This window comes from Chiloscyllium punctatum, chromosome 15 (genome assembly GCF_047496795.1).
Source record: "Chiloscyllium punctatum isolate Juve2018m chromosome 15, sChiPun1.3, whole genome shotgun sequence".
Taxonomy (NCBI): Eukaryota; Metazoa; Chordata; class Chondrichthyes; order Orectolobiformes; family Hemiscylliidae; genus Chiloscyllium; species Chiloscyllium punctatum.
In genome coordinates this window covers 33021588-33048029 of record NC_092753.1, presented here as the reverse complement: position 1 = coordinate 33048029, position 26442 = coordinate 33021588, and the positions used below count along the sequence as shown (strand labels likewise).

Sequence of the window (26442 nt, the reverse complement as noted above, 5' to 3'; positions counted from 1 at the left end):
AAAAGGTACAAAAATATTCATTACTGCCAACTTTTTTTTGTAGAGAGATGGTTCTGCTCCTTTCTGAATATCATATTTAGTATTAACTTTGCACTTAACTTAGTTCTATGCAAATAGAAAATCAGGTTTTCCTCACTGACTCAGTCAAACTGCTTCAATCAATCAGGTCATTAAATTAGGTGCTGCTCCAGATCACAGTCCTTGATTTAGTTGCAGCCAGAAAACTAGGGTTTCCATTACTACTGGCAAAGTACTAACCTACTTTGGAAGGTGGGTATGCATGGTTGATAGGTGAATCATAGTATGCTTCCACATTGTAGAGATTCTATTTGGCTCATCGAGTCCATACCATGCCTCCGAAGAGCATCCCACCCACAACCACACCCCCATACCCTATCCCTGTAATCCTGCATTTCTCATGGCTAATCCACTTAGCCTGCATATCCCTAGACACTTTGTGGGAAATTTACCATGGCTAATCCAACTAATCTGCATATCCTTAGACTGTGGAAGGAAACCAGAGCACGGAGAGGAAACTCACGCAAAAACGGGGAAAATAGGCAAATAGTGACAGATAGTCACCCAAGAGTAGAATCAAACTCGCTTCCATGGTGCTGAGAGGCAACAATGCTACAACTGAACCACCATGCCAAATTTGATGAAGACAGAGTCTGACTGTGAAGGTAGGATGTGGTAGGAAGGCAAACTTATTAATGATTTGAATGAAGGTTTTGGCAACACATTGTACAAATTTGCAGACGATAGCAAGATTTGTGCAAATATTAGGACTGTTGGACAATCTTTGACAGCTTTAGGTGGATCTTGACATATTGAGAGATTGAGCTCATGATCGTTAATTAGAATAAATACGGTATGATGGGAAGGGCTAATATTTAATAAGTATCCTTTGAGGGAAAAAAGTATTACAAAAGGTGGTGAAGGAAGGAGATCTGAACATAAAGATATAAACAAAACTGAAACACCAGCTGTAACAAATAGGCTGTAACAAACAATTGACTATTTTGTCATTTTACAAGATGGCAGAAAAAGGAAAAACATTTGGGTGCTGTTGCCAAATTTAAAAATACAGTATGTTTATAAATATTGCTGCAGCATAATGTTTCTTTGTATTTATTATGATCTTAATAGGTGTAGCCCTAATTTTCCTACGAACCATCAATCTCAGAGCATATCGTCATTCTGATTTAATTTCAGGTAGCAGATCATCATTAAAATGAATCAAGTTGATATCTTTTAACACACAAATTAAAACTCAAGAGCGCAAAATGTTTAAATCAAGATAGTTTTCTTGCATGATAGATAGTGGATATCATGGCATATTTCAAAGCAATTATTTCACAGATTGATGAATTTATCAGTACTTCAGAATGCAATAAAAAATGCTTTATTCATCTAAGTTGTAGTTGGCCTTTTTACAGTTGTGACATGGGACTTTTGTTAAATTATATATTAAAACATTGCCAGTGAATGTGTAAATTAGACAGGCTTTAAATTTGAGCCTCTGGGTTACAGCCATGCAGCATTACATTTCGCAATATTTCAAATGGTTTTTCTTTAAAAATGTTTGTTTGCTGGTTAATAAAAGGAAAATACGTTCATGCATTTTTTAATACGAAAAAAATAGAAATAGTTGCATACACGAAACGGTGATAATTTGTTCAAAGTTTTGAATTACTGCTAACTTACTTGAATAGATGTGATTCCCTTCACATTGTTCAATGGTCATTGTGTTGTAAGCAGATATAAGTTGTTGGTCTTGTACCTGATGTAGGGGACCAACAAGATCCTTTTGTTCTGCTGAGATACAAAGGAATTCATTGTGGTGTGTATATTAAGTTCCTTGGTTTCCTGATTCTCAGCCAGTATGTACCTTATTCTGAATTCAATGCTGAGATTCTTGATCTTCATTTTCAAAGGATCAGATTACAATTACTTTTTACTGACCTCAAATATTTTCCACATATTTATTTTATTTCTTAAAGCAAAACAACTTTGGAAGCCACTGAGCATCTCTACAAGTGCCAACCAGAAATAAATCAGCAGTGAGTCGGAAAGTGGTTGATAATTTTGTTTAACAACGCAGGTCAGGTTATTAGGTCCTTTCTATTGCTGACACATACAGTTATGCAAGGTTGTTAGCTGGAGCTAAGGATCTGCCAACACTGCATATGTCTTTTGAAAACAGCAGGGAAGTGGGACTAGTTATTAACTGATTCACAACCAGAAGGAATGTGAAAGATTGAATGCTCTCTTTCTGCATTACGAAGATTCCAATGGAATTGTTGAAATAAAAATGTCCGAGATAAAATTTGTTATATATGGTATGCTTTTGTATGTTTTAGCTACCATAGGGTAACTAGTTTAAAAACCAAGCCATGTCTCACCCCAGAATTCCATCTTTGGAAAGATTAAAAGGATCAAATGCACTTTGAACACAAAGATCTGGTTCAGATCATACTATTAGACATTGGGTGGGTCTGGTTACCACCTAGGAGATATTGGACACTGAAGTTAAGTTTTGTACAAAGGCAGTCAACATGACGACATAAAGGAGTGGCTGACACCTCTGAACTAAAGCAAATATCTTGCAGCAGATCCAATGGCCTCGAAACAAAATGGGTTAAAACACCTGAATATAGCCCCATATTTTTCATTGAAATCCAAACTAGAACAAATGTTAATATGCAACTTTCACTACTGAACTAAGATGCTAATCAAAACCAAGCTTTGATTCAATACCAGGTCACACAAGAAAAACTGATACCAAGAACAAAAAACAAAGAAAATTTACTGCCCAGGAACTGGCCCTTCAAGCCTGACCCGATCCAGATCCACTGTCTAAACCTATCGCCCAGTTCCTATGCAACTGCATCCCTCTGCTCCCCACCTACTCATGCATCTGTCCAGACGCACCTTAAAAGAATCTACCGTGTCTGCCTCCACTACCTCTGCTGGTAACGCGTTCCAGGCACCTACCACCCTTTGTGAAAAGTACTTTCCATGTGTATCCCCCTTAAACTTTTCACTTCTCACCTTGAACGCGTGACTCTCGTTATTGAATCCCTCACCCTGGGAAAAAGCTTATCTCTATCCACCCTGTCTATACCCTTCATGATTTTGTAGACCTCAATCAGGTCCCCCTCAATCTCCTTTTTTCTAATGAAAACAATCCTAACCTACTCAACCTCTTTTCATAGCTAGTAATTGCTTCTTCTATGCAATACTACAGGAGTGTGGGGTGACCAGCTCTCTTGGACATAACTTAGTTAACAATATTGCAAACTATTTCATCAGCTGTAACTCACATCTCTTTGATGTTGCATCTGCACACAAACTTGGAAATGCAGATTTCCATCAAGACAAAACTCTTAGCAAGTTAACTTGTCTTTAATATTTCTAAATTCTGAATTTTCAAAATTAAATATCTAGAATACACAAGTTTTGTGATTTAAAAAAAGAACAGATTTCTGAACTGCAACATTTCGAAGCTTCCAATTGTATTACCAGCAACACTCAGTTTTTAAAAAATTATTTATTCTTGAGACATTAAAAGTGTTGCTGGCTGGCCAGCACTTATTGCTCATTCCTAGCTGCGTTTGAGAAACTGGTGGTTAGCTGCCTTCTTAAAGCACTGCTGTCCATGTGCTGTAGATTGCCATTAGGGAGGATTTTGACAAAGTGACACTGCAGCAACAGCAATACATTTCCAAGTCAGTATAGAGATTGTAACAAAGTCAGCCAGGTGGACCTCAGAATATATGAGTTCCTTGATTGGATCAGATTACCAACCCCAATCAGGGAGTTCTGGCTGACAGATGTTCTTTCACTCTGACAGGTGGCTCTGAGGGAGTTCTCAGAGGTCTGTATGAGTCTGTCAATTATATCATCAACACCTCTCATTTTGACAAACATCAAAACGTTACAATGTAGAAAAATTAGTTGTCTCTCTTTAAAATCAACAGTTTAATTTTAACATCCAACGTGATCTGAATAATTAGCCCTGTTGTGTTTGCAAACCTTTACTTAATAGTCTGCTTACCTTTTGCGCAATGTATATGGCTCAGTCCTCTTTCAGACTCCGGTTACTGATTAGACAACATCACACAAGGTGGTGAAAGAGAGGTGGTGGATACATATCGGGCCACTGACGTGGAGGTGGTGAGGAAATAAAGTCTGCTCATAGTGCAAATTGCTCAGATAGACTTGCTGCTCCTAACCTTGACCTATGTTTAGGTAGTCATTAACACCAAGCCATGAATAATAAATTGAATGTATTACTATGCACGGCCTGCCAACCTTTGTTTATTTACTGAATAACAACACATTACACTGATTTTCTAAGACTCTACCTTCTCCTTCTGGGTCCACCTTGTATTTAAATTTGAATGTCAGAGCTCTTCCTTGCTCAGTCATTACGTAGGGAAAGAAACCTTCAAATAAATCCACTCCTCTTGATACACACTCCAGCACTTCATCTGGCTTTCCAATTCCATGGATCAACCTAATATAGTGGGAGGAAAGGACAAGAGAGGGAAATGTGAATAAATATCACCAGATTAAACAGGAGATGTGCAACAAAATACTCACATTCTGGAATTAACCATAGCCCTTCAAGAAAGCTAACTAAAAGGCTAATAGAAAATGTTAGGAACACTCAGATCAGATGGGAAGGTGAAGCTGTTCCTTCTGTCTCATAATTTGAGCTGTGGCTCACAACAAGGGCTCAGGAGAGAGAAACAGTAAATGAGAGTGTCAGGAATGGGAACTTTGGTGAAAGAATAGGATATTGAGCAGCAGCAGCCAGGTTACCGGCAAGAGGATGACTTGGGAAGCAGAACAAGGCGCAGCGAGGCTCAGCAGTGAAGAGGTGGGGAAGGGAGCAGAATAGGCCAAATCAGGTCATGTGATCCAACATCAGCCCAACTTTGCAAACAACTTCAAAATGAAATTCTTAAGTTAAACGAGGAAAAAGGCCCCATTAAATGACCAATGTTATTTCACTTTAACACAACTCAGGACAACAAAATGAAATGTACTATATTCCAGTTATCAGAAAAAACAGAGATGCCAGTATCTGCTTGCTGCTGCCATAAATTCCTAAGCTGCTTTAAAATAAAAGGATTGGTGACTTGCACTTATTAGAATCTGTTCAAATAAAGCAGAATAATTGTATATTACACACTTTTCTTTACCTGGGTTTGTCTTCAGGCAGTTCTCCTGTGACTGAAGCGATTAGGTTCAATTTTGGGTCATCAGGCATATCGTCTGCCTGAAAACCATCTAAAAGGAAACCTCCAACTGGCCGCTTCATAGTTTCTCTAACGGACCTCAGTCTTTCTTCAAGAATGTCTCCTCCTTCTATTACACCCAGAATCTCACTGTTCTTCAGCACCTGGGAGAAAATTATAAACACTCAACTCCAATACTCACCAAATGTATTAACTTTGTTTTAATTTATTGCAATGTAACTTTTACAAAATGTTGCTCATCTATGAAATATTACAAGTTAAATTTGTGATTACTACTCTAATTTAATATTTCAAACTGATAAAGTCAGCCTAATGTCCATACTGAAAAAATGTTGAGACATAAATCCAAGATAAAATTAATTGCCCGTTTGAAAAGGAATGAGCAAGTAAAGTTCAAACAAATTTGTGAAAGTTGTGTATTGTTTAACTAACTTGATTCTTTAATGAGGTAATTTAGAGGACCAATGAGGGAAGTGCGACTGTTGTGTATATGGGCATTCAGCTAAGTACTACATAATGGACTAGTAAAATTGAAGTCAATATGATTATAGTGATAGGGATGGAAAAACAAAATAAGGGACAGAAAGCAGAGAGTTTACTGCTGAACATTTGCTAGAGGGAAGTAGTGTGGTGTTTCCAATGGGTCGGAGTTCGGACCACTGCTCCTTTTCGTTGTATCTTAATTGCTTCAATTGAACAAAGAACAAAGAAAATTTACAGCCCAGGAACAAGCCCTTTGGCCCTCCAAGTCTGTGCTGATCCAAATCCACTGTCGAAACCTATCGCTCAATTCCTAGGATCTGTATCCCTCTGCTCCTCATCTATTCATGCATCTGTCATGAATGTACCATGTCTGTCTCTACTATCTCAACTGGCAACACGTTCCAGGCACCCACCAACCTCGGTGTAAAGTACTTTCCGCATGTATCTTCCTTAAACTTTTCTCCTCTCACCATGAATGCATGACCCCTTGTTATTAAATCCCTCACCCTCGGAAAAGGCTTATCTCTATCCACCCTGTCTATACCCTTATGATTTTGTAGGCCTCAATCAGGTCCTCCCTCAATCTGCTTTTTTCTAATGAAAATAATCCTAACCTACTCAACGTCTCTTCATAGTAAGCACCTCCCATACCAGACAACATCCTCGCAAACCTCCCCTGCACCCACTCCCAAAGCGTCCACATCCTTTTGGTAATGCGGCGACCAGAACCATACACAGTATTCTAAATGCAGCCAAACCAGTCTTGTACAATTTTAACATGACCTGCCAGATCTTATACTCAATACCCCGTCCGATGAAGGCAAGCATACCATATGCCTTCTTGATCACTCTATCCACCTGTGCAGCCATCTTCAGGATACAATGGGCCTGAACTCCTAGATGTCTCTGCTCGTCAACTTTTCCCAATGCTCTGGTTTATAGTTACTACAACACTCAAATGCTGGAAAGAAAGATGGCAAGATAGCAACAGAATTCAGGAGGATAGAAATATATTAAATAGGAGGAGTTGGTCATTCAGCCCTTCAAGCTGCTGCGCCTTTCAATATGCTGGCAGATCATCCAACTCAATACTCTGTTCTTACTTTCACCCCATACCCTTTGATCCCCTTAGCCGTTAAGAACTACAGGAAACTTTGTTCTACCTGGCACCTTATGAACCAGCACTCTCAATAAACCGTCAAAAGTTACACAATTGAAATACCAGAAATTTACTGTATTATTGCAATGTCCACAACATGAGTGTAGTCAGTTGAGGGTGCAAGTGAGAAGGTTCTTTGCTGGTAAGTTTTACTTTAGGCAAATTTGCATAACTATTTCAGTGATTTATGCTGTAGAGTATAACAGTAATGTTGAACAGAGTATACCTCCTGCATTATATTTCCGTATTAAGTATATTTTTACACAAATTACATGGACCTCTTGATCAACCAGAACATTTGATTAATCGGCACACTCCTGGTCCCATAGATGCTGGTTAATAAAAGGTTTGTTATATGTTCATCTTCTTCTTGAAAGATTCAATATTTTGTCCTCAACAGTTTTCTGTGGTAGAGAATTCCACAGGCTCAACACTCGGTGTGCAGAAAATTCTCTTATTAAAACAGACTGCTAAAATGTGCAGAGGTGGTGAAAGAAATTTAAGGGCAAAGTGATACTTTTTTAAAAAATAGGAAGAATGAGGAGAGGCTAGATGAACTAAAAGGCACAATTTTCAAGAGGATGAAGAAAAGACATGCATGTGTTTGGACAAACTTTGAAGATGACAGGACAAGTCGAGAAGGTTGCTCAAAAGATGCAAGGGGAGTTTGGATTTCTTATTACAGAAATTTCATTCCGCAATCCACATTGCAAGGACTGTCTTTTTATTTTGAGCTTTTAAAATGTGTGTACTGAAATGAGTAAGAACTGTTTAAAACCAATGTTTGAATGAGTAGATGCAGTTCTGAAAACAAATAACCGGACATCTTGCAAACAGCTGTTTAATTTTATTCATTCACAGGAAGTGGGAGTTGCTGGCTGGGCCAGCATCATTTGCCTGTCCCTAGTTGGCCTTGAAAAGGTGATGGTGAGCTGCCTCTTGAACCCTAGCAGTCCATGTGCTGTGGGTTGACCTACAATGTCATTGGGGAGGGAATTGCAGGATTTTGACCCAATGACAATGAAGCAATGTATTCCCAAGTCAGAATGATGAGCAGCTTAGAGATGAACTTGCAGCATGTAGTGTTCCCATGCATCAGATGCCATTGTTCTTTGAGATGGAAGTGATCGTGTTTGGAAGGTGCTGTCTGAGGAGCTTTGGTGAATTTCTGCAGTGCATCTTGATGGTTCACACTGATGTGACAGAGCATAGGTGGTGGAGCGAGTGGATGTTCATGAATGTACTGTCAGTTTGGTTGATCTGTCTCCTGTAGTATAATAAATATCCCCTCCCTTAAATCCCCCGAAATCTTTTCTCAAAACATTTCATCCTAAAAAGAACAAGCAGGTAAAATTTGTCTTCCCTGAATTGTGATGCAATTCCTGCAATTTTTTTTAAAACTCCATCTTCTGTGCACCATGTCTTCCTTTCATTCCTCAGAGCCAGCACAGTCTTCAGTTAACCCATTATTAACTGGAAATCTTGTTGTTATATTTCTTCACATTTCGCTCCATATTAAATTAACTTCCCAAAAATTTACATCTAAACCCAAATTTTCAGTCACGGTTCTTGTTAATTTGCAGCCCTTTTACCTTTGCCAACATGTTTAAGGCGCTTTGCCAATCAAGTCATTAAAAAAAAATCAATATTTTTAGTTCTTTCCTTGTCCACCTCAGCAAAAAAGATTTTTATTACTGGGAAATCTTCACAACCACACAAGTTGATGGTCTAGGAATTGCATCTCAATTCAGGGAAGACAAATTTTACCTGCTTGTTCTTTTTAGAATGAAACATTATGCTGCTTCTACACCGAGAATTCCAATGATAATTATTATTGGGATGGTACAATTTTTTTCACTGCCAACATAAATCAGTCAAGTGTAAACATCTTGTGTGTTTGACATTGCCCTCTATTCTCGAAATGACACCAAAAAATTCCAGTTGCTTCCAAGCTGCATTTGGACTGCAACTGTCATATTGAACTTTCAAATCTGACTTGAGCTAAATCACTGGCACTCTACATCCAAATTATCATTTTTGGAGAAAATCACTTTTTGTCCTCCTGCCTTTGCCACCAAACATTTTAGTGAAAGCACCAAGATAACACACCTTTGCTAAATTCTGTTCACTGATAGAAAATTTCTTGGAGTGCTGTGAGAAGCTCAAAGTCTGAAGGTTAATTTGTTCCTGTCTGGTTTCTAACTTCAATAATGCTGCATAAATACATTTCTAGTTCCTCTGGAACTGACCTGTTTTGCTGCCAATAGTTTTAATGGATATTTACATTCTCATAAAAGGATCCAATGTCTGAAATATTACATTTTTTCTTTCCTAATCATTTTCAATATTTCTTGATCTTCCATCCTCGAATCTATTTTGGGTCCAGTGAAGACAAACTTAATGCCAAATCTGTCAGAATTAAGCTTTTGGTATTTTGTTGTATTTCTACTTAAGAAGTGCCCATTAATGGCTTAAGACATAATAGTTTTGCTCAGTAATAGTTTATAACAACAATGTTTTCGCAATAAGTTGCCACTTGGCTCATGGAGTTTATAGGGACACCTGGTCAGGCAATCAAATCACACTCATTCTTTTGCTCTAACATGTAGCCCTGCAAGTTTATTTTTAAAATTTAAAAGTATGTTGATAGCAATCACAAATAAGTACTCAGTCTGGTTTTGTATATGGTAAAGGGTTGTACTGTTTTGAGTAATTAGATTAGATTAGATTAGATTACTTACAGTGTGGAAACAGGCCCTTCGGCCCAACAAGTCCACACCGCCCCGCCGAAGCGCAACCCACCCATACCCCTACATCTACCCCTTTACCTAACACTACGGGCAATTTAGCATGGCCAATTCACCTGACTTGCACATCTTTGGATTGTGGGAGGAAACCGGAGCATCCGGAGGAAACCCACGCAGATACGGGGAGAATGTGCAAACTCCACACAGAGAGTCGCCTGAGGCGGGAACTGAACCCGGGTCTCTGGCGCTGTGAGGCAGCAGTGCTAACCACTGTGCCACCGTGCCTCCCACTATATGATATATTCTAAATCCATCTGGTTTAGAAAACAGTTATAATTGCTTTTCTCTTAAATTCATTCATGAGATATGGGCATCATTGCCTCAGTCAGCATTTATTGCCCAACCTAATTGCCCAGGGGGTAGTTAAGAGTCAACCACATTGCTGTGGATTCAGATTCACATTTAGGCCAGACTGGGCATCAATGAACCAGATGAGCTTTCGTAACAGTAAACAGTTGTCACATGGTTTCCATTATGTTAGCTTTTTATCCTAGATTTTAGAACATAGAACATAGAACATAGAACATAGAACAATACAGCACAGAACAGGCCCTTCGGCCCACGATGTTGTGCCGAACTTCTATCCTAGATTAAGCACCCATCCATGTACCTATCCAAATGCCGCTTAAAGGTCGCCAATGAATCTGACTCTACCACTCCCACGGGCAGCGCATTCCATGCCCCCACCACTCTCTGGGTGAAGAACCCACCCCTGACATCTCCCCTATACCTTCCACCCTTCACCTTAAATTTATGTCCCCTTGTAACACTCTGTTGTACCCGGGGAAAAAGTTTCTGACTGTCTACTCTATCTATTCCTCTGATCATCTTATAAACCTCTATCAAGTCACCCCTCATCCTTCGCCGTTCCAACGAGAAAAGGCCGAGAACTCTCAACCTATCCTCGTATGACCTACTCTCCATTCCAGGCAACATCCTGGTAAATCTTCTCTGCACCCTCTCCAAAGCTTCCACATCTTTCCTAAAGTGAGGCGACCAGAACTGCACACAGTACTCCAAATGTGGCCTAACCAAAGTCCTGTACAGCTGCAACATCACCTCACGACTCTTGAATTCAATCCCTCTGCTAATGAACGATAATACTCCATAGGCCTTCTTACAAACTCTATCCACCTGAGTGGCAACCTTCAAAGATCTATGTACATAGACCCCAAGATCCCTCTGTTCCTCCACCTGACCAAGAACCCTACCATTAACCCTGTATTCCGCATTCTTATTTGTTCTTCCAAAATTTTATTTTTATTGTATTCAAATTTCACCACCTGCCACTGTGGGATTTGAACGCATGTTCCCAAAACAGAATTACCAGTCCAACAACATTACCACAACAATGCCATCACTTATATTGTGTACTGTACTGGTGTGACCAGCTTCAAAAGTCTAGTCTGACACAGCGGGAGCAACCTCAAAAAAATCTGTTTTTTTCAAATATTAATCCCTTTCAAATTTACCTTGTGTGTCACATAAACATCTTCAACGTGACATGGGGAAATAGGAAAATGGCATGGTTATGTTTGGAAATGTTCTTCCAAACTAGGCCAGGAAAGCTGATTTTTTGGGCAAAAAGAAGGTAACTTGCAGGTAAAACACCTGGCCAAAAGTGCTTGTTTTTTAAAACATTTATTAATTTATGTGATGAGGGCTTTGCTGGCTAAGTCACCATTTATTGCCCAGCTTGCTACTGATAAAGGATGCCAAATGTGAGGAGGCCCAGAACCAATATCCTGTATTTGATTGGTTTTATGCCAAAAATTGGAAATTTAAAAGAAAGCTAATTATCTAGTCATAACAAATTTGCATTGCCAGTTGTATAACTCCTATCGAAATGTCAAAACGTGGTTCCTACATTAATTTACCTCATGCTTAGAAAAAAAAGGTTATCCTGAGTTCAATTTTCAATAAATTATGTTCTTCTCAATGGGTATTTTTTCTTCATACACACAGAACAGCTTAATAAATATATTAGTGAAGTTGCTTTTATAACATTATGCACATAGCAACACCACGTGGTATTTGTTCACATCTCACACACTTCAAACATCAGAATTGATTCTCCTACAAACTAGAAGCAGCAACAAACAGTCTCAAGAAAATTACTTTAACCAGATACATGTGTTGGTCTAAAAAATGAAAAACTACTCAATGTTTACGGATCTGTCATTAGTCTAACAGTGCTGGGTTGTGAGGCTTCCTTGTCCTAGTTGGGAAGACATAGAACAGTCCATTGACATGCTAAACCACGCAGTCTTGATTAAACTGGGAGTATAATTTATATTCATCAGTTACTGACAAAGATTCCAAGGACTCTGGTGCAGAAATGTTTCCTTTGGCCCTGTAAGGAAGCAACTGAAAGCCCTTCTATTGACTGATCTCTCCTCACTCCAGGGATTAGTGACAGCCCAACCTAGTCACCAACCACAACAAGATGTCCTGATCTCAAGCATCTTGCAGAAAATTACCTGAACCCTGCAATGAAGCCTGATCTCCACTATTTTCCAAGGTCAACTTGCAAAAGAGATGGCTGTTTTCCTGCTTGATGCTAGATTTCCTGCTTGCGAAGGTGGGAAAATATTAAAGAAGCCTGGTGCTAATATCATCAGGCCACCAGATCTTTGGGCTTTGTGGATTTTAGAGAGATGATTCTCCAAATCCTTCTATTGGGATATCAAATAACACTGAATGCAATGCTCAAGCTACTTTTAATGAGGTCTGAAGTACTCAGAAATTCTGGTTATGCACAGTGCCTTTCCTCATGGAATGCAAGTGACTGGCAGGAACACGTTATACAAGATTTCTCCATTTAAAAACTGTCTTTCTTGACAAGATGAATCAGAAATTATTACAATATTGTCACAACTACACTCTCAATTCTACAATGAGAAAAGAATTTCTAGTTCATTATCTACAAGACTTAGGAAATCATTTATGATTTTGTGACATGTAAAGCAGAGAGGAGACCTCTCTCAGAGATGAGAAGCATTATGGATCTTCCTGCTGTAACATCTCTTTACCTCTGAATTCTGATGCTCTTTGAGGCAACCATCCAAGAAGCCAAGAGTACGATCCACTGATTTTTTTACCCTTTTCCTTGATGCTCCTGGAGGAAGAGGCTCTCCATCTGCCATACTTTGGTACCAGTCAGGTTTGAAGGCTTGTTGCATTGCCATAAACTTTGACAAAGTTATTTCAATTCGTCCACCTCCACCCCAAACCGATACAGTCTTTTCAGTTTGAACAAAAGAAACAAAACAGGCATTAACTCACAATGGACCAAAAAAACAAAAATAAATCAATTTCTATTCATACAGATTTTATTGCACTAGTAAGTGTTTTCACATAAAAAAGGATCCAATTAGTTACTTTTCAGCTCCAATTGCAAACTTCAACTTTTTAAATCTCTCATGTTGAACATGTCTTACTTGAAACTAAATGGTGCCCACTCGCTTCCTATAGCGGCCCACCCCAACTCGCCTCAAAGTTCTACTTTCTTCTTGATGCAATGATCAATGCTTAGGTACTGTTCCTTAGGAATGAGAATTTTTCAACAGAAATGTTGATATTAATCTTATAACCAACAGTGTTCTCACAGCCACTGAGCACTGAAGTAAACATCAAGTGCAGAACTAGCCTATGAGCCTAGAAATTAAATTGTTCTGACTCTTCAATAAATGAAAGGAAAGTACAGATTTTGAACATGGGCAAAGAGAATCAGAACTACATTCTATAATGTTGGCAACATCACTTCATTCTCAATTCAAATCTACCTACAGCAAAATGAGCAGCTCTGCTGACAGCCAAGAGAATAAATGAAATAAAAGCAAGGCTAAATGTTTATCCAAATTAGCTGTTAAATTCTGTAACACATTTGTAACAACTTACTTTGTTTGTGTTGTATCCTGATGGGCATGGACTAGCTGGGTCATGCAAAGAACAGTACAGAATGGACTCTGGCATACCTGTCATAAAATAGAATAAAATAAAATACACAATCATCTAAAAATTGATCAAACAAATGAAATCCAAAAAGCCTGAAACCAAATAGAAATATTATGGATGTTGGAAATGGTAGTGTGGCATGAGTGATGCCCAAAATTGACTTAAAGCACAAAGTTTTACTTCATGCTAGTATAAGTTTGAATTATAATTTGAAAAAGGGTAAAACCTAGAGGGATAAAGAGGATAAACATGGACAAAACACTGAAGAGGAGAAGGGAGAGTGACTACACATTTCATCAAGGAAGCATTTGATCAAGATGGTATCAAAGAGAAAAACTGGAGTCAATGGAAATTGGGGCAAAACTTGCCATTGGCTGCAGTCACACCTGGCACAAAAGAAGATGGCAGTGGTTGGTAGAGGTCAATCATCTCAGCCCCAGGATTTCGTTGCATGAGTTCCTAAAGCTGATGTTCTAGGCCCAACCATTGTAGCTGCATTATGGCCATCCCTCCATCATAAGGTCCAAATTAGGGATGCTCACTGATGATGGCAGAACATTTAGCACCAATTGTGACTGCTCAGATATGGAAGCAGTCTATATGCAAACACAGCACAGCTGATAAGTGGCAAGTAACATAAGAATCAGGCAATGATCATCTCCAAAAGATGAAAATTCAACCATCATCCCTTGACATTCTGTGGCTAGGAAATTTGCAATAAATAACTCAGCTCCTCACTCCCCAGCTACAAATTACAAGCCAGGAATTTGAGGAAATGCTCTCTGCTTGCCTGGATGGGTGCAGCACCAACAATTAAAAGCCTTGCCACCATCTAGGACAAAGAAACCTAATTGGCATGCTACTAACACCTTCAATATTTCACTTGCTCCACCACCAATGTCGCATGCCAGCAGTGTACATCATCTACAAGATGCATTGCATAAACTCACTAAATCTCCTTGAACAGCACCCTTCAAACCCAAGATCCTCACTGTCGAGAAGGACAAAGGCAGCAGATACACGGGAGCACCAAGATCTGTAATGCCCCTCCAAGTCACACACCATTTGATTGGGAACTGTATCGTTATTCCTTCATTGTCAATGATTCAAAATTCTGGAATGGCCTCCCTGTGATTGTACACGCACCAGATGGATTTTAGCAGCTTAAAGCAGCAGCTCACCACCACCTTTTTAGGAGGAATTAGTGACAGGCACCCACTTCCCATGAATGAATATAAAACTAGTACAACTGATATGAAGCATGCATGTTTATTCACATTTAAAATAATTAATACTTGATTTGAAGTAAAAGCACATTTGGCACTGGTTATAATGAATACCTATGAATTTTCCAATTCCTTCTTTGTACTCCTCCAGAACTTCATGGTGCTCAGCACTGAGGAGCAAAATAAACAAATAAACATTCATGAACAGAATAATACTACAGATTAAAATCACAAGCTTGTTTACGCAAGCTTCATAAAGTTCAGGATGTATTCTGGAAAATAAAACTTTCAAGGTTTGATAAACAAAAGATTCAATTGGGTGTAAGCACTGAATATGTATGACTGATCGCAGGCTTCGTGGCTGTGAGATTTGGAAATGAACCCAAAGCAGTTGCAGACCTCCTTCGTTTATTGCTTTCAAGATCATACTTGCAAATTAGACAAAGACTCTCAGTACTGTTTCAATGACAGTGCATGAGAGACTAACTCACTAAATCAGAGCACACGACAATAAATAGGATTCACCATAAATATATATAAATTTACAAATCACCCAATGATCATACCAAACTCATGTTTGTTGATATTATTAGATTACAGCAACTGTGAAGTTAAATTAAAAAAATTATTCTATTCTAATCATGTCATTAACATTAAACTGATCTACACAGTCTGGAATGGACATTGCAAAGCCATAGATGTATCCAGGAAATCACTGCTTCAAAATAAGTCTTCCTCCTTCCTAAAGCAGGTCATTTACAAAGTAATTCTAAAAGCTGATCCCAGTAGGGTCACCAGTTGAAGTTTGGTGCTGTGTGCTCCAATTGAGTCCCATCAGTTGCCTTGGCCCCTTGAACTCCTGCAGCTTTAAAGAAAATTTTGGTTGCTCCCAAACTCATCAATCCAGGAGTCCTAATTGCCATCTTGGAAAACCCTGTGGAAAAACTGGGTGCTCCTTAATTAGGAAGTCTGTGCAATAAATATCTGTACTCCCCACCCCGTCCCACCTTACATACTCAGATCTCTAATATCCCTCCCTGCTGAGTCTCAATTTCACTCCCCTCACCCCATCTATCCCAAGCACCAAAATTGGGAAAGTCTTAGGCCAATCGTGATTTTAACACATGCAAATAAGCAGGTATTGAACCTTTTGCTTCCTGCATGTCATAGTAGAAAAGCACTTCTTTAACATTACAGCGCGTAGTGGTCACATCACCGGACTAGCAATCCAGAAGTCTCGCTAACAGAGCCACAAGTTCACATCCCAGCACAACAGCTGATTCGAATTTGAAATTCAATAATGATATCTGAAATCGTAAGTTCTGACCTATAAGTCAGCAACTATTCAAATCTTATAGGCAGGGAAATAGAGCAATACTGGCATTCAAAGAAATAATAATAAACAACCAGCGATATGATTCTTCTGTATTTCACTTTTAAAGATAAATAGCTGCTTCATCAGTTTCATTAGATTTAATTGATACATGCATTTTCAATGTTGCATTTGTATCAATAAAGCTAGTTGGATGTGCTCAAAGAGGCCCCAAGCCTAAGCAAAAGTGAATGATATCCCCATTCAAAAGAAAGCTTCATGTCCACTCAGTTTCACATCAGGATCAGTGTAACAGATCACCAAGCAGCCTTTATTCAGACTTACCATTAGATTTGATGAATTGTTTCCACTCAGAGATATTAGACTACATAATGACTCATTTAGGTTCGACAGATGTAGAACGTGTACCTTTTAAGATGAATTGATTAGGGTTTTGATAAAGAACAATGCAAAATAGTACAAAAAAAAAAGGACAGGACCTGGTACCTTACTTTTCAAGTTAGACAACACATAGGTATTTGCACCCAACATTATATTGAGGCTAGCAAGCAAAGCATTGGGCCCTGGGACTTCTTCACTGCTATCAGGATGGCAAACAACAGACAAATGGCATCACACAAAATATTACATATATAGATCTCCGGGGCTCATTTCACCTGAAGGCAAAGAAACATATTTTGACAGACATTCTCGAATTAAACCAATCCAAGTCAACAATGATATTTGAAAGCTGGTGTTCCTATTCGGCATTTGACAGGCACTTCTTGTATTTACATTACAACTCAAGGACAGAAGAAAAGAAAAAATGTTTTATACTTGCACATACACTGTTGATAATGTCAGGTGCACAGGTTCAGGAACTCCTTCTATAAGGCTGAGTGTATCATGGGTAAGATGTGGAACACTGCCTGTCCGGGTATAAAGCAGGCAGCCAGGAATGTCTACACTTTTACTGCCATTTCGTCCTACTTCAATCAATTTACCATAGCGACAACCATTCACAATGCTGGAAAGGATTAACTTCATCTTTGTGACTGAAGCAAGTAGTACATATGAAGGTCTGATTGGGAGATCTTTTACTGAATACAGACAGTCTGCTAAAAATGACGACAACCAGATGTTTGTATAGCCCACGAAAAGTACACAATAGCATTGAGGTTTCTGTGAAAAGAAAAAAAATCAAATGATATTTAAAATATCTATTCATTCTATTATCCGGAGTAAATTTAAATTATCCGATTTCAAATGAAAATTATTGCACTATTTTTAACTTACAGAGCGATGAGCGATTTTCATACCTAATGTGCAAAGGATATCAGAACCAGGAAAGAGGAATATTTTCTGTGCTGTCTGCTTTGTCCCAACAAAGCCTTACACCCACTACAGCAGAGCAAGCCTACTGTAACAGCAGGGAGGTTTGCATGTCCCATCCAAGCTAGCACAACACTCCGTGGAAGTTCCAAATTGCACCTTACCCTACTGTCATCTTTCTGTTTCTCATTGAATTTATAAACACTTCATTCACCCATTGACCAAAAACCAAAATTTAATTTGAAACTATTTCAATTCCACTCAGCCAAAGCTTATCCTACAATTTGATAAGTTCAGTGAGCTCTATTGCTGCCATGCTGTCAAACAGAAAATTTTTTCACTATTAATTATCAATTCCTTTCTTTCATGTTTATTAATACCATCCATTCATGCTTTATCAATATTTGAGTTCACTTCACTTTTTTCCAAATTTGTTGGACTCAAATGTGTTCAACTGTTTCATTTATTTCCCATTCTACTTTATGTCACAACTGCATCTACATTTATCAGTCATTCTGATTTTGACGTACAATCTCAGTGCTCATTGCTAGTTTCAAGGTAACCTTGCCATCATTCACAGCACACTCAGGGGAGGTATAGCATACCAAGGGCCTAGGAAAGAATGAGGAATCATCTCATACAGATTCCTTCCTCCAGATTTTTTCAGGTTGGTAAAAAATGATATGACGTTACCTAATCACTACTTCACAATCTCCTTTCTAGTTCCCTTTATTCTTGTACACTTGCCATTATCTAGCGCTTCTAAGCACGAACCTGTATCTTGATTTATTAGACCAGAGGACGTAGGAGCAGAGTAGGTCATACAGCCCATGGTAACCACTCAACCATTCAATGAGATCATGGCTAGTCTGATAATCCTCTGGTCTACTTTCCTGCTTTTATCTACTCTTTGATTCTGTCGCTGACGAAAAAATTGGTCTATCTCAGCCTTAATATATTTAATGGCCCAGTCTTTACAGCTCTCTGCAGTAAAGAATTCCACAGATTCACTATTCCTTGAGAGAAGAAAGTCCTCATCTCTGTCTTAAATCCTTTACTCTGAGTTAGTGCCCCCTGGACCGAGACTCTTACACAAGGGAAACAACCTTTCCACATCTACCCTGTCAAGTCCTCTAAGAATCTTGTATGTTTCAATCGTGTCATCCCTCATTCTTCTAAACCCCAATGAGTATGGACCCACCTTTGCTCATAAAAAAAATCCATTCATACCCAGAATCAACCCAGTGAACTTTCTGTGAGCTGCCCCTAATGTTAGTATGTTTTCTCAGATAAGAGGACCAAAATTGTATACAGTATTCCATATGTGGACTAACGAAAGCTTTACATAGTTTAAGCAAGACTTCACCATCTTTAGACTCAATTTCCTTTGAAATAAAGGCCAATCTTCTATTTGCCCTCCCAAATGTGGGATTTATGCACGAGGACTCCCAAATACCTCAGTGCTGTAGCTTTCTGTAGGCTTTCTCCAAAGTGCATAATGTTATGTTTTCCCATATGATATTCTATGTGCTAAGTTTTTGTCCATTCGCTCAACCTGTATCCTTCTATAGACTGTCACAGTCAGCACTTCCCTTTCCTTTGGATCTTGCAAACGTTTTCCATTGCAAACACTTGTCTGCATTTTACTATTTCCATAGTACTTTGCTACAGTAACACTCTCATCTGATTGACCTATACCTTGCTCTACTTGAAATATTTGTTGATTTATCCTTTAAAAGATGTAATGATCCAAATCAACTGTGTTCCCCAATAGCAAAGTATTCAATGCTCTTGTAAGCAAACCCAACGTACTATTAGAATAACATATTTAAATGGGACTGAACCATGAAGAGTCAGGAATGACTCAAAACAATTACACTTTGCCTCTCCACTGATGCTATCAGACCCACTGAATTTTTCCAGCACTTGGTTTTTACTTGAGGTTTCAGCATTCATTGCACATCTGCTATCCAGACTAAAATAATGCAGTTTGGCCATTTATGGAATTTGACCAGTCTATCCTTTGCTTGAGAACAGAGAAAACAGCCGATATGTAATGAGAGTTCTGGTTAACAACTATAAACAACATGATTAATTCTACAAAGATATTTATGCAGTTACTCTAGATGTATGGATAAGATTGCTTGCTTTTAATAGTTCAACAATAAAGTCAATGCAAGTACTTGTACATTAGAAAAGTTACAGTTTTATAAAGCTCCATTTGGACTGCTTCAAGCAGAGCAGAAATGGGATTATTATTAAGTGGGGTTCAAGTGGGCAGATGCAGTAGTGCCAAAGTTTCTCAAATCAGAAAAACTGCAAAGGTGGAGTTGAAAAAATCCTTCTTACAGAATTTTTAAAGTATTCTTTGAATTCCCACATCTACAATCATGCCTCAATCAGCACCACCAAAAGTACACAAACTGAAATAATGCTTGACAGAGACTTGTGAATTATGTTATGCGTGTCTACTACATTTTCCTCAATAGAAGTGACTATAGAATCAGAGTTGCATAGCACAGAAACAGAACCCTTGATCCAAAGGAAGGAGATGTCTTTGTCGATTGGTCACTGGAGTGGTAATCTAAAGACCCTGATAATATTCTGCGCCCCTGGGTTCAAATCCCAACACAGCAGATGGTGGAATTCTATAAAAGTCTGGCAGGTTTTGTGGCTCTCTGATCCACCAACATCCCTTAGCAAAGGAAACAGCCATCCTTACTGGTCTAGGCAGGAGGCTGGAAGAACATAGCTAGAGAGGCAGCATCAAGAGGTGGAGAAGTCAACGTTTCGGGTGCAACCCTTCTTCAGTCCTGAAGGAAGGTTATACCCAAAATGTCGAATTCTCCACCTCCTGATGCTGCCTGTCTTGCTATGCTCTTCCAGCCTCCTGTCTGTCTATTTTGGATTCCAGCATCTACAGTTTTTTTTTGGTCTACAATCCTTACAGGTCTGGCCTTCATGTGACTCCAGACCTACAGCAACATGGTTAACTGTTAACAGTCCTCTGCAAGTGAATGATCTATCTCAATGTCCTTCAGAGGTCCCCAGCATCACAGATGCCAGTCTTCAGTTCAATCATTGGAGAGCTTCTCCTTTGATTCCCATTAACACCAGTTTTGCTTGGGCTCCTTGGTCAAACATGGCCTTGATTAACTTGATTCAATAAAGGAAGGTTCAGCAGCACTGGATACTGCAAAAGCAATGACCCCTGACCAATGCAGAGCTGTTGTTCTATGTACGTCGATTGTGGTATTGACTTCTGGTTCCTCAGAGGCCTGTGCAGCCAGTAAGAAAATTAGAGGGAACCTAACAACATTCAGACAACAGTACTGAAAACCTGTGCTCCAGAACTCCAAGCTCTTCTGATTCAACTATGCCACTGCACTTTTCCAACGATGTGGAAAACTGCCTTGTTAACTCCTGTACGTGAAAAGCAGGACAAATCCAACCAAGCCAATTACTGCCCCAATGGCCTACTCTCAATTTTCAGTAAAATGATGGAAAGGGTTATCAACAGTGCCATTAAGCAGCTATCGGTTAGCAATAACCTGCTCGCTGATATTCAACTTGACTTCTGCCAGTCGCATTCAGCTCCTGACCTCAATACACTCTGAGTCCAATTATGGATGAATAAATTGAATTCCAGAGGCAAGGTGTCCTTGATATCAAGAGTACATTGGACCAAGAAGCCACAACAAAACTTGGGTTAATGGGGATCAGAATCAGAAGATAATTATGGTTGTATGAGTTATCTCAGCTGAAAATGTGTTGCTGGAAAAGCGCAGCAGGTCAGGCAGCATCCAAGGAACAGGAGAATCAACGTTTCGGGCATCAGCCCTTCTTCAGGAATGAGGAAAGTGTGTCCAGCAGGCTAAGATAAAAGTTAGGGAGGAGGGACTTGGGGGAGGGGCGTTGGGAATGCGATAGGTGGAGGGAGGTCAAGGTGAGGGTGATAGGCCAGAGTGGGGTGGGGGTGGAGAGGTCAGGAAGAAGATTGCAGGTTAGGAAGGCAGTGCTCAGTTCGAGGGATTTGACTGAGACAAGGTGGGGGGGGATGGGGAAATGAGGAAACTGGAGAAATCTGAGTTCATCCCTTGTGGTTGGAGGGTTCCCAGGCGGAAGATGAGGTACTCTTCCTCCAACCGTCGTGTTGCCATGGTCTGGCGATGGAGGAGTCCAAGGACCTGCATGTCCTTGGTGGAATGGGAGGGGGAGTTGAAGTGTTGGGCTACGGGGTGGTTGGGTTGGTTGGTCCGGGTGTCCCAGAGGTGTTCTCTGAAACGTTCCGCAAGTAGGCGGCCTGTCTCCCCAATATAGAGGAGGCCACATCAGGTGCAGTGGATGCAAAAGATGATGTGTGTGGAGGTGCAGGTGAATTTGTGGCAGATATGGAAGCGTCCCTTGGGGCCTTGGAGGGAGGTAAGGGGGGAGGTGTGGGCGCAAGTTTTGCATTTCTTGCGGTTGCAGGGGAAGGTGCCGGGAGTGGAGGTTGGGTTGGTGGGGGATGTGGACCTTACGAGAGAGTCATGGAGGGAGTGGTCTTTTCGGAACGCTGATAGGGTAGGGGAGGGAAATATGTCCCTGGTGGTGGGGTCCGTTTGGAGGTGGCGGAAATGACGGCGGATGATACGTTGGACATGGAGGTTGGTGGGGTGGTAGGTGAGGACCAGTAGGGTTCTGTCCTGGCGGCGGTTGGAGGGGCGGGGCTCAAGGGCGGAGGAGCAGGAAGTGGAAGAGATGCGGTGGAGGGCATCGTCAACTACATCTGGGGGGAAATTGCAGTCCTTGAAGGAGGCCATCTGGGTGGTATGGTTTTGGAACTGGTCCTCCTGGGAGCAGATGCAGCGGAGACAAAGGAATTGGGAATATGGGATGGCGTTTTTGCAGGGGGCAGGGTGGGAGGAGGTGTAGTCTAGGTAGCTGCGGGAGTCAGTCGGTTTATAGTAAATGTCCGTGTCGATTCGGTCACCCGAGATGGAAATGGAAAGGTCTAGGAAGGGGAGGGAGGAGTCTGAGACGGTCCAGGTGAATTTGAGGTCGGGGTGGAAAGTGGTGGTAAAGTGGATGAACTGTTCAACCTCCTCGTAGGAGCACGAGGCAGCACCGATACAGTCATCGATGTAGCGGAGGAAAAGGTGGTGGGTGGGGCCAGTGTAGCTGCGGAAGATGGACTGTTCCACATATCCTACGAAGAGGCAGGCATAGCTGGGGCTCATGGCTACTCCTTTGGTTTGGAGGAAGTGGGAGGATTGGAAAGAGAAGTTGTTCAGGGTGAGGACCAGTTCAGTCAGTCGAAGGAGGGTGTCGCTGGAAGGATACTGGTTGGTACGGCGGGAAAGGAAGAAGCGGAGGGCTTTAAGTCCTTCGTGATGGGGGATGGAGGTGTACAGGGACTGGATGTCCATGGTGAAGATAAGGCGTTGGGGACCGGGGAAGCAAAAATCATGGAGGAGGTGGAGGGCGTGGGTGGTGTCCCAAACGTAGGTGGGGACTTCTTGGACTAAGGGGGACAGGACCGTGTCGAGGTATGCAGAGATGAGTTTGGTGGGGCAGGAGCAGGCTGAGACAATGGGTTGGCCGGGGCAGTCAGGTTTGTGGATTTTGGGCAGGAGGTAGAAACGGGCGGTGCGGGGTTGTGGGACTATGAAGTTGGAGGCGGTGGATGGGAGTTCCCCTGAGGTGATGAGGTTCTGGATTAGATTGCTTACAGTGTGGAAACAGGTCCTTCGGCCCAACAAGTCCACACCAACCCACCGAAGCGTAATCCACCCATTCCCCTATGTTTACCCCTTTACCTAACACTACGGGCAATTTAGCATGGCCAATTCACCTGACGTGCACATCTTTGGACTGTGGGAGGAAACCGGAGCACCCGGAGGAAACCCACGCAGACACAGGGAGAATGTGCAAACTCCACACAGTCAGTCACCTGAGTCAGGAATTGAACGTGGGTCTCTGGCGCTGTGATGGTCTGGGAGATGATGGTTTGGTGGTGGGAGGTGGGGTCATGGTCAAAGGGGCAGTAGGAGGAGGTGTCTGCGAGCTGGCGTTTAGCCTCAGCGGTGTAAAGGTCGATGCGCCAAACTACAACCGCGCCTCCCTTGTCTGCTGGTTTGATGGTGAGGTTGGGGTTGGAACGGAGGGAGTGGAGGGCTGCACGTTCCGAGGGTGAGAGGCTGGAGTGGGTGAGAGGGGTGGAGAAGTTGAGGCGGTTAATGTCGCGACGGCAGTTGGCTATGAAGAAATCGAGGGCGGGTAAGAGGCCAGCATGGGGTGTCCAGGTGGATGGGGTGTTGGAGGCGGGAGAAAGGGTTGTCAGAGGGTGGCCGAGAATCTTGGTTGGAGAAGTAGGCACGGAGGCGAAGGCGGCGGAAGAATTGTTCGATGTCACGCCGCATGTTGAACTCGTTAATCCGAGAGCGTAGGGGAATGAAGGTGAGGTTTCTGCTGAGTTATCTCAGCTCCATGATGTCTCTGAAAGAGTTCCTCAGGGTAGAGTCTTTGGTCCAATAATTTTCAGCTGTTTCATCACTGTCCTTCTCCTCCACCATAGGTCAGAAGTGGGGATGTTCACTGATGACTACAGAACATTCAGCACCATTCATGATTCCTCAGATTACTGATGCAGTCCATATGTAATACTACATGACCTGGACAACATCCAAGTTTGGGTTGACACATGGCAAGTTACCAGCAATGACCATCTTCAACAAGAGCAAATCTAACCATCATCCTCGACATTCACTGGCATTACACTCACTTTCAAAATCCTGGGGGTTACCATTAACCAAAAGCTGAACGGGACTAGCCATACAACTAAAAGCAAAATACTGCAGAAGCAAAAGACAAAGCAGCTCACTTGATTGGCATTACACTCCATTTGGTTCCATTGGCTCACCACTGATCCTGCGATAGTACCTTCTGAACCGATAACTACTACCACCAAGAAGGACAGGCAAAGCAGATACATATGAACAATAGCTGAAAGTTCAGCTCCAAATTGTACACCATCCTGCCCATTCTAAGTTAGTTCAAGTCTGGTATGCTTCTATCTTCGCAAAGCTGGTAATACCTTTATATTTCCAGATTCTTTTAGCTGTTCAAATTCTCAATTTGTAGTGGTGGAATTTCAATTCATATTCTCCAGATCAATTATTTAATTAATTAGACACTAATCTACCTAGTTGACAACGAATCAATGTTTTATGGCAATAACTAAAGTTTAGGAAATAAACAGATTTCAAATTGATTATTTATATTGTGTACTGGCACTGCTGAACATCCAGGTTCCCATCTGAGCACCCAGTAACAGGCTCTGGCCTGGTATGAAACTGGATAGATGAACTTGAGAGTAAATCACAGAATCGTTCAGAGCAGGAGACCATTTTACCGGGTCACCGACTTGAGAAGCCTAACCAATCTCAAGAGATGTATTGCCAAATGAGAGCAGTGGTTAACCGACAGGCCAGACAAACAAAATCCCCCCCCTTACCTCCACATGGCGCCACTCCGAACATCCAAATGTCCCGTTCTCAAGGGGAGGAGCCACGTGTGACCATGTGATCGGGGCTCTCTTCCACAACTCAAGCATGCGCATTAGGCGCCGTACCGTCCGGTGACGAATAGGGTGGAGGAGCAGTTGCGGCCGTCGCCGTGTCGTTGGGTTGGAGGAGCATGCGCTGTTGAGGCTTGCGAATGGGTCCAAGGATTCTGCATGGTAGAGAGGGAAACCTGTGAAAGTTTTGAGGGATCGTGCAGCCTCCCAAGCAGCAGCTTAGCCTGGACGTTTGCGCGGAGAGGGTTGTCTTTGCAGAATAGTAAATGATTTGGAGATGCTGGTGTTGGACTGGGGTGTACAAAGTTAAAAATCACAACATCAGGTTATAGTCCAACAGGTTTAATTGGAAGCAGTAGCTTTCGGAGCGTCGCTCCTTCATCAGGTGATTGTGGAGAATAAAATCATAAGGCGGAGAATTTATTACAAAAGTTCAGCGTGTAACGTGTGAAATTATATATTGAAAAAGACCTGGATTGGCAGTTAGTATCAAATCTTTTAAATGAACATGTTGGTTTCTGTTCTTTCATATGTAAATTGCAGAACATTTTAAAAGTTACATTCTCAAGTGAACTTTAACAGTTGGTGTCATGTCAGTGCAGATAATGCATTGAAGGTGTAAGCTGCCCTGTGTGTGGCTGTCTGTGCCACAATGTTCAGACTGATTCTAATCTGAGAAAGGGATTTACAGAATCTTAGATGGATTCATGTGGTTTTTGAGCAAAATCAAATGTAACTCTGCAAGTACAAATTCACCCCACAGACCTATGTATGTATGTGTGTGTGTTTGTATGTGTGTGGTGGTAGGGAGGGGTTTATGAGTGTGTGTATGGGTGTGGGTGAGAGTGAAAAGGGGCATAAATCTGTGAGAAGGTGCATGAGAGTGTGGGAGCGTATGAGAGAGGACCTGTAGGAATGTGTGTGTGTAGAAGGGTCTGTGAATAGTGCAGTGATATGAATCCAAAGTCCTGGTTGAGGCCATCCTTATGGGTACTGAATTTGGCTATCAGCCTCTTCTTGGCCACTTTGCGCTGTTGCCTGTCCCGAAGTCTGCCTTGGAGGACGGTCACCCGAAGGTCTGAGGTTGAATATCCTGGATCGCTGAAGTATACTCCTGCTGGGAGGGAACACACATGTCTATTGATTATTGTGCGGTGTCTGTTCATCCGTTGCCGTAGCCTCTGCTCTGTCTCACCAATGTACCATCCCTCAGGGCATCCTTGCCTGCAGCGTATGAGATAGACAATGTTGACTGAGTCACATGAGTACCTGCCATGTACACGGTGGGTGATGTCCTCATCTGTAATGATGGTATTCATGTCAACACTCTGACACGTC

The 26442-nt window shown here is 41.2% G+C and overlaps 2 protein-coding genes across 4 annotated transcripts in view; one reads left to right on the top strand and one right to left on the bottom strand.

Moving 5' to 3' along the window:
* Positions 1 to 25193, bottom strand: part of qtrt2 (queuine tRNA-ribosyltransferase accessory subunit 2) — a 30594-nt gene extending 5401 nt beyond the window's left edge. The window contains exons 1-8 of one of the 3 annotated variants that reach the window (XM_072584912.1): positions 25042 to 25193; positions 17062 to 17396; positions 15017 to 15072; positions 13620 to 13696; positions 12752 to 12961; positions 5214 to 5413; positions 4371 to 4522; positions 1708 to 1818 (exon numbers count right to left, since the gene is read on the bottom strand). In XM_072584912.1, the coding sequence (XP_072441013.1) occupies positions 1708 to 1818; positions 4371 to 4522; positions 5214 to 5413; positions 12752 to 12961; positions 13620 to 13696; positions 15017 to 15072; positions 17062 to 17396; positions 25042 to 25146 (1246 nt within the window). In that variant the 5' untranslated portion in view covers positions 25147 to 25193. The remainder of the gene's footprint in view (positions 1 to 1707; positions 1819 to 4370; positions 4523 to 5213; positions 5414 to 12751; positions 12962 to 13619; positions 13697 to 15016; positions 15073 to 17061; positions 17397 to 25041) is intronic. The other 2 variants (XM_072584913.1, XM_072584914.1) reach the window with 2 other exon arrangements.
* Positions 25160 to 26442, top strand: part of ccdc191 (coiled-coil domain containing 191) — a 57165-nt gene continuing 55882 nt past the window's right edge. The window contains exon 1 of the mRNA XM_072584907.1: positions 25160 to 25266. The gene's annotated coding sequence lies outside the window, so the exon portion shown is untranslated. The remainder of the gene's footprint in view (positions 25267 to 26442) is intronic.